This window comes from Molothrus ater, chromosome Z, assembly GCF_012460135.2.
Source record: "Molothrus ater isolate BHLD 08-10-18 breed brown headed cowbird chromosome Z, BPBGC_Mater_1.1, whole genome shotgun sequence".
NCBI classification, from domain to species: domain Eukaryota; kingdom Metazoa; phylum Chordata; class Aves; order Passeriformes; family Icteridae; genus Molothrus; species Molothrus ater.
Window position 1 is genome coordinate 63,536,670 of NC_050511.2, and position 14,332 is coordinate 63,551,001.

Here is a 14,332-nt window from a genome sequence, read left to right on the forward strand (position 1 = left end):
AGGAGGGATGTTGGGCACTCCTTCTAGGAGGCTTGACCATGAAGCTGTGGGCAAACAGCAGAGAAGCCATCCCTCAAGCTGCAGTTAATCAGAGGATTTCAGTTCGAAAATGTCACGGAGGTGGGCAGGGAGGTGGGAGCAGACAGCTGGTAGGTGTGGGTGCTCATCACTGCTAAGCTGGGGCACTTAATTATACGCCTGACATGAGCCATTCACGTTTGAAAACGTGGGTTTCTGTGTGTTGAGTCAACATCACGTTGATTTGCGTGCCGGAAGGCGCCGTGCCCCTGGCAGAGGCTGGCGGGTGCAGAGGGGCGTTCTGAGCACGGGGCTGTGTGTGCCCACGGAGTGAGTGGGGGTCCCTCTGTGTCCCTCTGTTGCAGAGACTTCGGCCAGCTGGCGGTCGAGCTGCTGGACCAGTCATACAAGCAGGACGAGCAGCTGGCCATGAAACTGCTGACCTATGAGCTGAAGAACTGGAGCAACGCCACATGCCTGCAGCTTGCAGTGGCAGCCAAGCACAGGGACTTCATCGCTCACACTTGCAGCCAGATGCTGCTCACTGACATGTGGATGGGTCGTCTCCGGATGCGAAAAAATTCTGGCCTAAAGGTCATTCCTGTTTTAAAATAAAATTAACATTCAGAGGATTCTAAGAGATGGTGACAGGGTTCACAAAAAATCAGTATTAACTGTCTAAAGTAACCGTATTTCAGATATTTATTTGCAGTGACATTAAGTACGGTATATTCTTCCTGTGTTCAGTTTTTCAGATGGGGCTTATCGTAAACCTAAGTTCAAAGCACACAGCTTAGATTTTTCATTCCTTTTCTTAAAGTCCTCTCTGGCATCATTTATCAGAACAAGAATTGAGCTAGGAGGTTAGTGTGTCCCCCTGCCTGTATACTTGAGGAGTTAGTCAAGAGTTTTAAAGATAAATAAAGGAAAAGGAAATGTAAGTGAATTAACCATTAGTGAAAGGTGCTGATCTGACAACCTTTCCCAGAACAGGCAAAGTAAGCAGCACAAATTTCCTCACAAATCCTTGCAAAACTTCCTGATGGCATCTGAAGGGACTCCTTTAGAGGGTTTAAAGGATAATTCAGTTTTCAAAGCTGTTACAGCTTTACTTCCACAGTTGAGAAAACTGCTAACAGTGCAAAGTGAATTCTGAGATGAATTTGAGTGGCTGGCATGTTTCATCAAAGCAGTCACCAGTTAGAACATACCCAGCAATTGCCTCTCCCTCCTAGATCACAGAGAAATATTTTCAGTGAAGGGATTCTCTCTTCTGCACTAATTGCCTGTGTGAAAATTGGTAATTATTCAGCTGTGTTCTCAGCCATGTGAAAAGATGTTCAGTAATGGCAAGAGTGCTTAGGAGTACACATTGCTTCCAGACTGGCTCTTAATCCAGTGACAGAGATGAGTGAGAGCAAGTGGCTGATAGCACTCCTATGCAGGACCTGTGCATACACGTTGTTCTGCTACAGATAGAAAAATTTCTCATATTTGGAGACATTCCTACCTACTTCCTGAACTCACAGGCCTATTATCCTTCAGAGGGACAGCCGCTTTGTTCACTGTTTAGCTTTGCAGAAATTCAGTCTAGGTACATGGAGGACAGCGTAGCAACTGATTTCTCTACTACATGCATTCCACTTTTCAGCACATTTCTTAAGCCCTAAAATAGACCTTTCTTTCATAATGCATAACTGAAGGTGGTAACAGGCTCTATTTCAGCTTCTTCTAACATCAGGGCTTCACAAGGATCCTTTACTCAGTTTCTAGTCTGTATTTTATTTCAATGAAGCTCATTAGCAGAACTTGTTTAAAGCTAGAGAAGGCTACAAGCTACATGAGGAAGCATGACAAAGAAATAAATTTGCATTCATGAGTCATGGTTTATTTCCCAAGAACAGTTTTTTCCCTTTGAAACTGACAAATGGTAGAAAGTTTGAATATAATTATTTAGATTCTTGCTAGGGATGTATGGCACCAATGGAAGCGCTAGGGGCAGCTGTTAATCCTACCTGCTCTTAAAAATAGCCTTTCTGTGAAGCCAGGTCTGCCTGTAACCCCCTCTTCCTGGACCCATCATTTTGTGAGCACAGCACCAGTGCAGGAGGCTTTTCCAAGGCTGGGTACAGCATTTGGATATCCTACCTGCTCCTCATTGTGTACTTTGAATGATTTCAACAGCACACAAGCTGTCTGCTGATATGGTGAGAACAAGCATCCTCCCTAACCTGCCAAGAAGTTAACTATCTGGTTTTACTCTCTTTCAGGGAGAGATTTATCAGAAAATCATTCTCCATCAAATTGCAGCATAACCAGGAGAAGTTATTGTGCTTGTGAATACAGACTTGGCTTTGTTTTACTGTGATGTCTACTCAGTTGTACTAATGGTTTAACCCAAGCATTGTTCATTACTTATAAATCCCAAAAAGGAAATTTTAGTGGTTTCTATGCTCCAGCATCTAAGAGGGGGAAGGCAGAAAAGAAAGAGCTGGCATTAGCATGACCATTACACAGCTGCCTTGTTACTGGAACAAAATCTAAGGAGACTGCATATCTATGCACATCAGCATTTGCTTTTGCTGGCTTTGCCTTATCTCCTCAGATCCACACACAGTTGCACTTTGTTGACTGCCAGTGTACATTAAGCATGGACACAAAGAGCTATTAACCCTCTCTGTAGAAATAAATACTCTCTGTGTATCATTTATACTGGTGTTTTGTGTTATGTAAAATGCAGACATTTGCAGGTCTGTACACCCACATGGTCCCATCTACTTCTGATCTTATATAATATTTTGTAAATATATTCTAGTATGTATCACTACGCACCTGGTGATGTGCAAGTAGATAAAACATTCAAGAGCATTCACAGCAGCACTAGTAGAAGTCACATGCTTTGATTCAGTGCTCTGGTAACATTACCCCCAATGACAAATACTTTATTGTCATAGAAACTCACATGTGCATGTATCTTTCTTTTCCTAAATCTCCCAAGGGAGTTGTTCTGTTTCATGCAAAGTAACCATTATGACCATAATCTGTTTTCTGTGATGATTATTGTTATCATTATTATTGCTTTAGGTAATTCTAGGAATTCTACTTCCTCCTTCAATCCTCAGCTTGGAGTTCAAGAACAAAGATGATATGCCCTACATGACCCAGGCCAATGAGATCCATCTTCAAGAAAAAGATCCAGAAGAACCAGAGAAGCCAGTGAAAGAAAAAGATGAGGAAGACATGGAACTCACTGTAAGTGCTCATAATAAATCATCAGCCTCAGCGCTGTCAATTTGTAATTCCTACCTCTGTAGGCATTGCAGAACATCTGATGGCTAAACATAGCACATGATAGGATACCACACTTCACACACCCCTCTCCTCCCTGGGACTCAAGCCACACAAGTTGCCATCATTTGCGCTCCATGTTGCAGCAGTGCATGGAGGTGCTGTGCTGTAATATCCTCATATTTTGACTCAGTTTGATGCCAAATTGTCTCAACTAAGTGAATTAGATTTTAGAAGAACTCAGTCAAGATAGATGACCACTCTGGTATGAAAAGGTTCACCTTTGGTTGGAAATGCCCAAAGATTCATGGAAGCCAGAGTTTTTTTTTTTCATTTAGTTGGCTTCACTAGAGAGTAAGCAAGTGTGCAAACAGGCCAGAAAAACTATGAAAACTTAGCCTAAAATTCTTTTTGTATTTGTGGTCATTGCCTTTCACACACAGATCCAGTCTTTAACCCACTGAAGACACTAGCAAGCAACAAGACAGCTCCCCTTCTACAATCTAACAGAATTGTGTAAGGAGGGACTTGTCAGTATTAGCAACATAGCCTTTGAAGAATAATTTACACCACAAAGAATCAGACAACTAAAGCTCTGCAAACTACACAAGTCATCTACCTCCTGTCTCTTGTTCTCACACTTTTTCGTTTGGGCAGTTATTATACAGGCTATTACATCTGCCTTTGTCTAGTTTGGTTTGGATTTGTTTGGGTTTGATTGTGGTGTTTTTGAAAGGCTTAAAACTCTGCCCCAATTGGTCAGGATAGAGGCATAAAAGAGATTTGCCTGATTAAGTTAAAAAACAAAAACAAAAACAGAAAAACCCAGACTGTTTCCCACAGGCAAACAGCAGGAGCTGCCCGCAGGACCCCGACTGCAGGCAGGCAGAAGGACCTGCCTACAGGACCCAATATGCAGGCAAGCCGAAGGAGCAGCCCACCAGACCCACCTACAGGACCCGTTTGCAGGCAAGAACCTGGCTGTTGGGAAGGACCAGAAGCCAGAATAGCAGCAATGGGGCATTCTCTGCTCATTAGCTATTGATTGCAATTTACTAACCCTTGGCTTCTGATCCCCTTATGAAGTGCCTATTCAAATCAAATAAGCACTTTGCAAGCTGCCTTTTACCTGGCAATGGGGAGAAATTTGGGAAAGATGTGTTTTCCATCCCACTGTAGTTATCCCAGCTCCTAGTTTCTTGTCTACAATACTGTTTCCTTTTTCTCTTCTGACTCCTGCTGCAAATAAATGGTGTGTGCAGTGGACCTGCTATTCCAGATGAACCTTAGATGTTCCCTCTCTTCTCCCTGACAGTCCTATTGCTCTGTTCTGTCATTGGCTCTTCCCTCTATTCCTTCAAATTCAGTGTATCACTCTAGTGAAGTTTCAGGCACTTGAAACATTTTCTATAAAATAATATTTCTTCATGTGGAGTCCATCAAGTTTAGAAACAATATCTTTGGTCAGCACTGCTCACTTAGTATTTCTGCATATAATTTATACCACACTGTGTCTGTAGAACTTCTAACACAGCTGTTTCACTCAGGTGCCCCTCAGTGGTGAGGAGAGACAAATTGGTAGCTGAGAGTTCTTTGCATGTCTGTGGTTAGATGCCACAGGCAGTTACATTTAGTCACCTGACGTATTTTAAATATAAGAAAATAATTTAGACTGAAGTTTCATACTGTTCCAGCCTTAGTCATATGATCTGGCATAATGGTCAGGTTTCTTTTCCACTGATCAGAGGATGCCTGAAAGATGTTTTGGGAAGTCCCTTTGTGACGTTTCCCCTTACCTATGGTATCCTTTAGTATATTAAGGATACCTTATAAATACTTCAATAAGATTAATAATTTATTGCACTGGGATATCATAAATGTTTAATCCATTGCTGAACTTTGAATCAATAGATTAGTCACTCACCTAACCTGAGTTTTGTTCAGCATAAGATTAACAAACAAAAGCAAAGTTAAAAAATCATTTTTATCTCAAAGTTCCCTTTCCAGCAAATAATATATAATTGAAATAGTCTTCTATTCTCCTTCTAACCGTTTCCTATGAATACTTCTCAAGTCTCTGTATTCATCATGTCACACTCATATTCTCTCTGCTAAAATGAAGACAAAGAGGTCTCATCTAGGCAAGGTCTGTTCATTGATTTCCTGTGTGTCTTGCACTAAGCCCAGGTGACTAAAGACAGACCAAGGACTCAGTTTCTTCTTCTGTACTGCACTTTTGCAGAGTGCATGAGGTACAGGGCCACAGTCATCTTTTCCCTATTTTACACGTCATTTGCACAGAATAATGTGATCAGCAGACTACAGCAACAGTGAAGTTAACTGGGTGCATCTGCTGCAAGTATGTATTTGCTTTATGCTCCTCTTAAAGGGTCAGGTGGGTAACTGAACATGTGGATATACTATGAAGATGTGTTTATTCACTGTAAACTACTTGTTATTTACTGCTTTTAACTTTATAACAGATACATGAGAGTGATAGGCGCACATTCCTTCAACACATAGATGCTAAGAAACAGGCTTATAGCAGCTACTCACAAAAACACATTTGAATACTGCTCTCGTCAGTGCTTCTCACCACCAAGAAATTTACCACAATTTATGTATGGAGCTGACAGTCATTATTAATCCTGAATATTAAACACAGAGAACTAGAAGGGCATTAAAGTCTAACGCCAGGGATATTTTCTACTTGTACAGTGTCCTAATGAAGGCCTTAATTGCTGAAATTCAGGTCAGTCAGAAACCTCAGAAGCCTCCCATCTTCCCAGAATAATTCTAATTCTGGAAGCCATAACTAGGAGCATCCTTAACTCTATTCAGTGCATTATTGTTTAGGTATTAGAGCCCCCCAGTAAATGCTTTTATTTCAGAACAGAGAATAACTCATCTAAGTCCTTTAAAAGGTGTTTCTGTTGTTGTTTTGTTCATTTTGCCTCGATTTTCCACAATGAATAGGAAGTTTGGACTTCCAGAGCATCACTGAGTTAGTCTGAGAACTTTTCAGCAGCAGCAAAGCTAGTTCTGTTGGCCTCTGGGATCACATTTATTCATCTGTAGTATATGTACTTAGTGTTTTCTCAATGGCAAGAAATAACACAATATTAATCATATCACTAAAAATACAGTCCTTAGCACAGAAAAGTCTGAAGATCCATGTCATAGTGCCCCTGGCCCAACTTACCCTTCCTGGTGGAAGACAACTCTCACAACACCTCACACGCCAGCAACCAGGCACCTCTTCAGCTTGTCTGGAAAATGGAATTGGGAGACACTGCTGGTGGTGTCAAGGAAGAAGTGCTGACCCTTTCCATAAGAAGAGGTTCTCTCTCCCTCCTAGGAGTTTGGAAATCCTCCATACCACCACCACCACTACCACATATGGGCCCTGGCAAGGTCTAGTTCTTTGCCCGCTCAGCTGAGCTCCTGTCACTTTGGTCCTGTTCCTCTGTGCTCACTGTTACCACCAAGCACATGCAAAATCTAATTTTATATGTCTGTAAATCAAAGACATTAAAACCTTTTTCTACCAGTGTTTCAGGGCAGAGAACAGTAATCCTAGAACAACTACCATGGGGACCGCATTTTCACACACCGTGTAGGATCCAGCAGGGTGTGCTGAGGGAGGTGTTTCTACACAGCTATGTCTCATTTCCACACCAGTTCTCTGTGAACTGGGGTAAGTCTCTATATAGCATGTGGACTTCACTCAGGATGAAATTGGAAGAGCCTGTATTCATTCCAGAAAGACTGAAATTCCTGTTCTTTAATTATGAAACACATAAGCAAAGTATAGGATTGTTAGCATATATTAATGAAAAAATGTACAACCCAAAACTCTCCCCTGATAGTTCATTATCAGCAAACAGTCCCCAATTACATAAAACAAAATCTAGCCCAACAAAACAACAAAAACCAGATTAATAAAATCTCCATGTAAAAACTATGAAAACATCAATCCCTTCAGGCTAAAATGATGCAGTTGTACTGTAATTCACAATGAGGTTGAGCTGCTGTCAAGCTTACCTTGCATGACTCATGGTGAATCATGGACAAAATCATGTATTAGAGAAAGAGATGCCGCCCACACAGAGCAGTGTGTTGAGTTGTTCCCACCCTACTGCATCCCACTCCAAGAAAAACATTTGTTCACATTTGGCACTGCAGTTATTCTGTTAACACAGTTACATAGGTTATTTCTGAATCTTTCTAATGGGGAAGCTTTTCAATTTGTTAATACTGAGATATAATTAACAGTCAGGAACATCAGGTCACTAATCCCTAGCAATCTCAGAGAAATTCACCATCTGTAGCATGGGGGAGGGGAGGAGGTACTATTATATGATAGAACTAATTCAAAAATAATTGTAATGAGACAAAATTACCACATTGTTATCAAGAAGAAAGCAGTAGCAAACAGGAAATCAGAATTCATAAACTAAAGCATAAATCCAGATATTGAAAGAGCATTATTAAAAAAATAACACAACTCACTGATTTCATTGAGAATTAAGTCTGTCTCAGAATTTGTAAATTTGTAAAATTGTGAAGGATTTGAACTCTGTAAAATAATCCCTTTCACTAAAGCACAGCATTGCTCATTTGTTAAAGGAGGCAGCATTCATTTTCATTCTGCTGCAAAATTCCTGAGCACCAGGGGACAGCAGAGACAAAGCCTTGGGAAAAGCTACAGAAAACTCTGTAGCTCCAGACAGCAGTTTTACCAGAACAGCATCAATAAGTAGAGAGAAGCAAACAAATTACTACCGTCTTGGGCTGTAGTGTTCCCAAAGCATTCCAATCATATTCAAATCCCGCCCCCCCCCCCCGCCCAAAACCCAATCAATTATATGGATCAAAGGATCACTTTGATTTTGTGGAATTCAGGTAATGATATCTTCTGTGGATTTTGTATAACTTCTGCTACTGTGGTTATATTCAGTAAGTCTCATAACCATAAAAACCCTTCTCCTCTGCTTAATAGCCACTTTGTCTCTTTCCTTTTTTATAAAAGTCTTGATGGACTTTCAAGGTGTTTTATGGGCTCTGTGAGAGCCAACAGGAGGTACATTTAATTTTTAATAGGTGATGTTTTATCCGTATTTATGGGAATTAAATTAAAAATCTTCAGCAATTAAAACTAAAGGAAATAGGTTAACTTGGTCAAAGCAAGCTTTAGTTTTTGAGACAGTCCCAGCAGCTTAGTTTCAGTGCAGTATACTTCTGTCCTGAATTTTTGTTGTATTTTATTGAAAATGTGCACAGCCACATCTGTATGTTGTCAGATGCAAGAATACAAGGGTTCACAAGGAAAGTAATAATAGTACAGGAAAAACTACTTGCATAAATGAAATTAATAAATAAACAAAGAAATGAAATGAAATGAAATGAAATGAAATGAAATGAAATGAAATGAAATGAAATGAAATGAAATTAAATAGAAGGAGCCATATGGACCAAGCCCAGTCCTAATAATGTTACAAATATCTGCACTGACTGAAAAAAGTTTATCATTACAAATTACTATTTCACAGGGAAAAGACCTATATGAATAGCTCCACATGAGGCTGGGAAAAGAAAGAAAAGGTTAAATTGTGATTCTTATTTTTAAATATGTGAGAAGTGCATCACCGGTTCCTGCAGGGCTGTAGAAACTGATCACCTATCAACTAATAGATAGCTCACCTGAAGCCAAATAGTTAAGTATGTTCTGTACATCCAGTTGAGTTGGAGAGCGCAGATACAAAGACAAGAAGGACCTTTTTATAGAAAGACAACTATATGTCTGGCATCTAATTGTTCCCTTGGTTTTCCACCATTTAAGTTGCAAATGAGGACAATGCTGTCTTCACAGATGGTGAAAGTTTGCTTCAGTTAACACAAAAGCACAAGGGTGCCTTCATCTACTTGTAGGAAAGCAATATAGAAGCATTGAAACAAATGCATCCTTATGCAGTCCCTGCATACTTAGATTTGTCTCAATTCTTGCAAATATTTCCTGTGCAGGGTGCTGCAACCACAAACTAAACAGTAAGCACTTGCAAAAGGCACAGGGAGCTAAAATCCAGTCTTAGTCTACTAAATAATTGCTTCAGAATGAACATTTAATAGGTCACATTACACTTCAAATACAAAGGTTCTTTTAAGCACTAACTGCAGTGATTGTAGTTTAGTTCTTCCATTTCTCTGCAGCTAATAATGAAAATTAAGGGTAAGCAAACAAAATATTGCCTTCTTTTGACTGTTACGTTTGCACTCATAGCTGGGGACTTCTTATGTATGTGTTTCTTGAGCTCAGTGTAGCTTCTTAGTGGGTCTGATTTGCAAAAAAATGGTAACTGTGAGATCAAGCCCAGCAAAGGCAATGCATGGGCATTCTGGAACTTCACTATGGAAGAAGCTAAAATCATGTACATGAATATTGCAATTCAAGACCTTTCTGCTGCAGTGAGCTTTACTAGTAAGTCCTCTTACATCCATGTAAGCTTCACTGTGGGATCATAACCTGGGACAGGTCCAGTGATTAACCTATAAAGTGCCATTGTCTCCTTTGCTTCTAGTTCAGTGACTATCAACTCATCTTTTCCCTTGTTGTTCTCTCTCAATCTCAGCTTTATGAACTTGTCTTTATTTAAAACCAAAATTTACCTGTTTTCTGTCTGCATCTGTTTATTGTATAGAAGTACACCACATAAAGCTGTTGTCAGGTAAAAGTGTTTCTGTCCATATAGCAAAAATTAAAAATATTCTCCACACTTATTTTTTGTCAGGAATTACCCTCTCAAGCTGAGGGTTGAGGCTAAAGCTGTAGCTTTCCATTTTCAAAGTATTAAAGAGAAGCCTCCCTTCAAAAAGGTAATTTGAAAGCAAAGCATTTTATGCCTAGCTGTGGTCACTTGGTTTTATCTAGAGATCAAGAACAGTTTCCTATTGACATTTCAAAAAATTGTGTAATTTTTCTTTCACAAGAAAGAAACATAAATATATCTTTCTTGTAGGCAATGCTCGGACGGGGCAATGGAGAGTCCTCAAGAAAGAAGGAGGATGAGGAAGTTCAGAGCAGGCACAGAATGATCCCCATTGGAAGAAAGATCTACGAGTTCTACAATGCTCCCATCGTGAAATTTTGGTTTTACACTGTAAGAAATCTTTCCTATTATATTAATAATGTTTATACAAATACTGAAATTGGACTAAGGTGATCTTTTGTGTTTCATTGATCTCTATGTTTATATGTATTGGAGTGCTTACAGATAAATAGTTTAATAAAAATATTGGTAGAAGTCTGCTAGCATTGCAAGACTTTTAAAGATTACCATTTTGTTCAGGAAGTTAATGGCTAAAATTTGAATTATCGTGTATGGTTTTTTTTAAAAAAAATGGTAAGGAGCAGTTTGCTGTAGTGCTCCGAAGGAATTCCCAATAGGAAAATTCAAAATAGGATTGCTTCCAATAGTAAGCCCAGTGGGAGGCTGGTCTGAGTCAGAATATGAATTATCTAATAACTGATGAAAAAAAGAGGAAGAGAACTTCTTTCCTTGGAACATTTTTATTTGTTTTTCTATTTTGACCAGTCTGTGGAGTGTCTCTCAGAGAAAATGTGCAGGTAAGTACCCACAAGATATCAAAGACATGATTGACAGCCAATGTACATTTTTCAGGGAAAAATTAGTTAAGTCAGTATATTCACTGTGTTAGAAAGAAATTAAGCTTCCAGAAGGAGCAGAAAAAAATGATACCATGGATTTCAACTACAGTAAAACAGTACCAAAAACTTCACAGGGTTTTCTCACAGCTAAATTAATAAAGTTATATTAAAGTTACTATGTTGATAAAAAGCTTTTTGACAATTAGTCCTCAAGAGTAGATATTAATTATTCATTATCAAGCTGGAAGCCAGGATTAAAGTTTTCTTCTATATCAAGTGCTATCTGATATTTTTATTCAAAACTTGGATGATAGAGTAGAGATTGGTTATTATTTTATTTATTATTTAGCTATTATTAGTTATTTTGCAAATTACACTAGAATGTAGAAGGATAAGACTAAAAAGATCACAGAAAACGATCTTTTCAGCCTTCTTATCTGGAATATTCCATCCCAGTTCAGCTTCTGCATCATGTGACAAGTGTGGACTGGTTTGAAAGACCCCAAAAAAGGAGAATGTTTCAAGTTTGTAAAGCTTGACTTAAGAGGAGAGATTAAGGTAGCAAGAATGTTTCCTCTGTTAAAAGAAAAAAAGGTCTGCAGAAGGAATGTGACAGGTTTTGAATATGTGTAAATACCTCAAAATTCTTGCTGAATAGGACAAAAAATAACACCCAGACAGTTCTAGGTAAGAAGTTAGGAAACAGTTTCTAACTGCTCCAGGAAGTACTGTCATGAACTGTGTGAGGACATGCTAGATTTTCCATTATTAGTGATTTCTAAACTATCTTAATCAAGACATGTTCATTATGGTACATTGGAATTAATCATGCTTCAGCCCAATGGAATTGGCTAGATGGTTTCAGGTGGTTTTTCCCAGTCATATTTTCCATCATTTTGCTGAAAGCACAGCAAATCACAAAGAATGAATCCTTCTGCAAGTGACTTCTTATAAGAAAAATTGCCTTGCAGATGTTGGGAACAACTCACATCAATCAAGTCTTAACTGTGGTGGACGCTGTAGACTAGCAGAGTTTAACAACTTGGAGTAATTTATTGCTCAACTCAGCGGCCACCGAACATTAATCAAGCCCACAAGTCCAGAAACTACTCATCAACAGCCTAGTCTCATTATCAATTGCAGTGTGTATTATGCACAAACAGAAAAGTCTTTACACTGCAAATGGAAAGAAGCATCCTGTTAGTTCAATTTTTAAATGGGAGAGAGAAATCAATATTGGATTTCCATTTAGGCTTGTTCCTACACTTTTATGTCCTGAGGCAGTTCTCAATCAAGGTCATTTATTAAGACTGGATCTTGGATACACTGAACCTGGAGAGCAAGTTAAGGTGGATTCTGGCTGCCATGTTTGACCTGTTGTGTATATTGAGAACACCTGGAGACTCAGAGCAAAACAAGTTTCAGAAAAGGATTAAAATTGTACAGTCTATCACATTTTGCAAATACACAGGCACAAATATAATTTATGGATTTCAAAAGAAATCGTTCAAATTTTACATTCTGTAGTCCAAAATGCATGTAAAGGTCCTATGGCTATTGTACACCACTTAAAAAAAAAAATTGAATATTCTGCATTTACCTATCTCTATTACTATATAGCTGTATTCATCTTCATTCTTAAATACACAAGAGCAAGTTAAATGAGATATTTGAGTAAGAAACATTTGACTAGCAGATACTAGACAACTTTTTCTCAAAAACAATCCCAAAACAAACCAATCAAAAAAAAACCTCAAAAAACAACACAAACCAACAGCTCCCCACCAACTTTAGCCTTTCTCTTTAGATATGAAGCAATTTCAAAAGTCAACTGCTCTGTTGTGTTTTGTGGCTGTTGCATTGGAAACCATGATGCAAATGTTTCATCCCACAGATTACTTGAGCAGAAGAGGATGATCTTCTCCTACTGTTGACTACTCCCACTGTCCTAATGTCAAAAAATGCTTGCAGCAGTGTTAAAATAGTAAAATAAAAAGTTGAGTTTTATTGGAAGCTTCCAGGTATCCTGGTGGTGATGAGCTCACATGGCATTGGATTTGTACAATTTTTATAAGTTTAACAAATTAGCATAACTAACAAATATTGTCCAATTAGAAAAGTAGTTGGTTAGGTTATTTTCTCTGGGTACTGCCCCACTGGAGTTGATCTAGGGCTTCTTTTCCCCATTTCATATTGTGTCTCCTCAGATTCTGATCAGAAAACAGAAGCCTGCTCCTTGTCAGACTTCTTTTTCTTAAGAATAAGACAGAATAAGAAATAAACAGTATTTCAAGAATGTGTTAGAAACTTAACTTACTACTCTAAAATCTAAGAGAAATGGTAGCAAAAATACTAGGAACCATATAACTATTTAATAGTAGTCTAAAAAGCTACAAATATATGAAAAATACATAAAAAGCAAAATATTTAGGCATCCCTACTACTAGCATTAACTGAGATACTAGCAGGAAGTAACAGTTTATGATCATTTAATTATTGCAATCAATCAGAAAAGAGGAGGGTGATCTCCTTCTTGAAGCATTAACCTATTGGTACAATTTCCCGGTGTGTCCTCTACCACAATGAGCATTCCAGTATTTTCTATAGAATGGGACTGCATCCATAAAAGGGCCAGGTGCGATCCACCCTTGAAACTTCTTAGTAGCACTTCCTTCCTTAGCTTCTTCAGTCCCCAATGGTGACAGTGGCAGCTCCTAGATCTTTGTCAAGCCAGGCAAAAGCAAGAAAAGACAGGGTTCAGCTACTTCTGTTGTGGCACTTTTAAAGAATCTTGAGTACCAGCTCAAACAGCTACACTGAAGTTTGACCACAGTCTTGGATCAGTGTCACCTCCAGGAAGGTGAGAGCAAGTTAGAAGTGTGGGGAGGAAGGAGACTGTCATTCACCCTGTCACTGAAGGGCTAATTTCTTGGGTCAAAGTGGAGCCATTTCAGTATAAGTTTACTCACAAATCAAGATTCCTTTCTCTTTTGTCAAGCAAAAATATTTTGCAATTTTTACTAAGATTCTTGCAGTTTCTGTGACTTTTGTAATCTCTGTGCCCTCATTCTTTTGCCATACTGACTGCAAAGCTCACCAGCTCACCAAAGGCTGCTGAAGCGGATCAAAGTAGATTTCCTGACAATTAGTAATCAATAAGGTCTAAAAGGAGTGTTAAGTAACAGTATCACCTGGTTTTTTGCTCTGTATTAGAAGGTGCTATTTCCACTAGGGAGGTGTGTATCCAGTTCTGCCTGCCCAGACAGAGGTTCTCCTAACTCCAGTGTTGGTCTACATTGCTCTCCATTTCCTTTAGGACTGGTAAGGGAAGAGCAGCCTCCAATGACTGTGCATTGCAAT

General features: G+C 38.9%; 1 protein-coding gene across 3 annotated transcripts in view; it reads left to right on the forward strand.

Moving 5' to 3' along the window:
- TRPM3 (transient receptor potential cation channel subfamily M member 3) overlaps positions 1-14,332 on the forward strand; it is a 385,746-nt gene that overhangs the window by 335,522 nt on the left and 35,892 nt on the right. For all 3 annotated transcript variants that reach the window (XM_036402688.2, XM_036402689.2, XM_036402690.2), the window contains 3 exons: positions 384-612; positions 3,103-3,270; positions 10,323-10,463. In XM_036402688.2, coding sequence (XP_036258581.1) covers positions 384-612; positions 3,103-3,270; positions 10,323-10,463 — 538 coding nt within the window. The remainder of the gene's footprint in view (positions 1-383; positions 613-3,102; positions 3,271-10,322; positions 10,464-14,332) is intronic.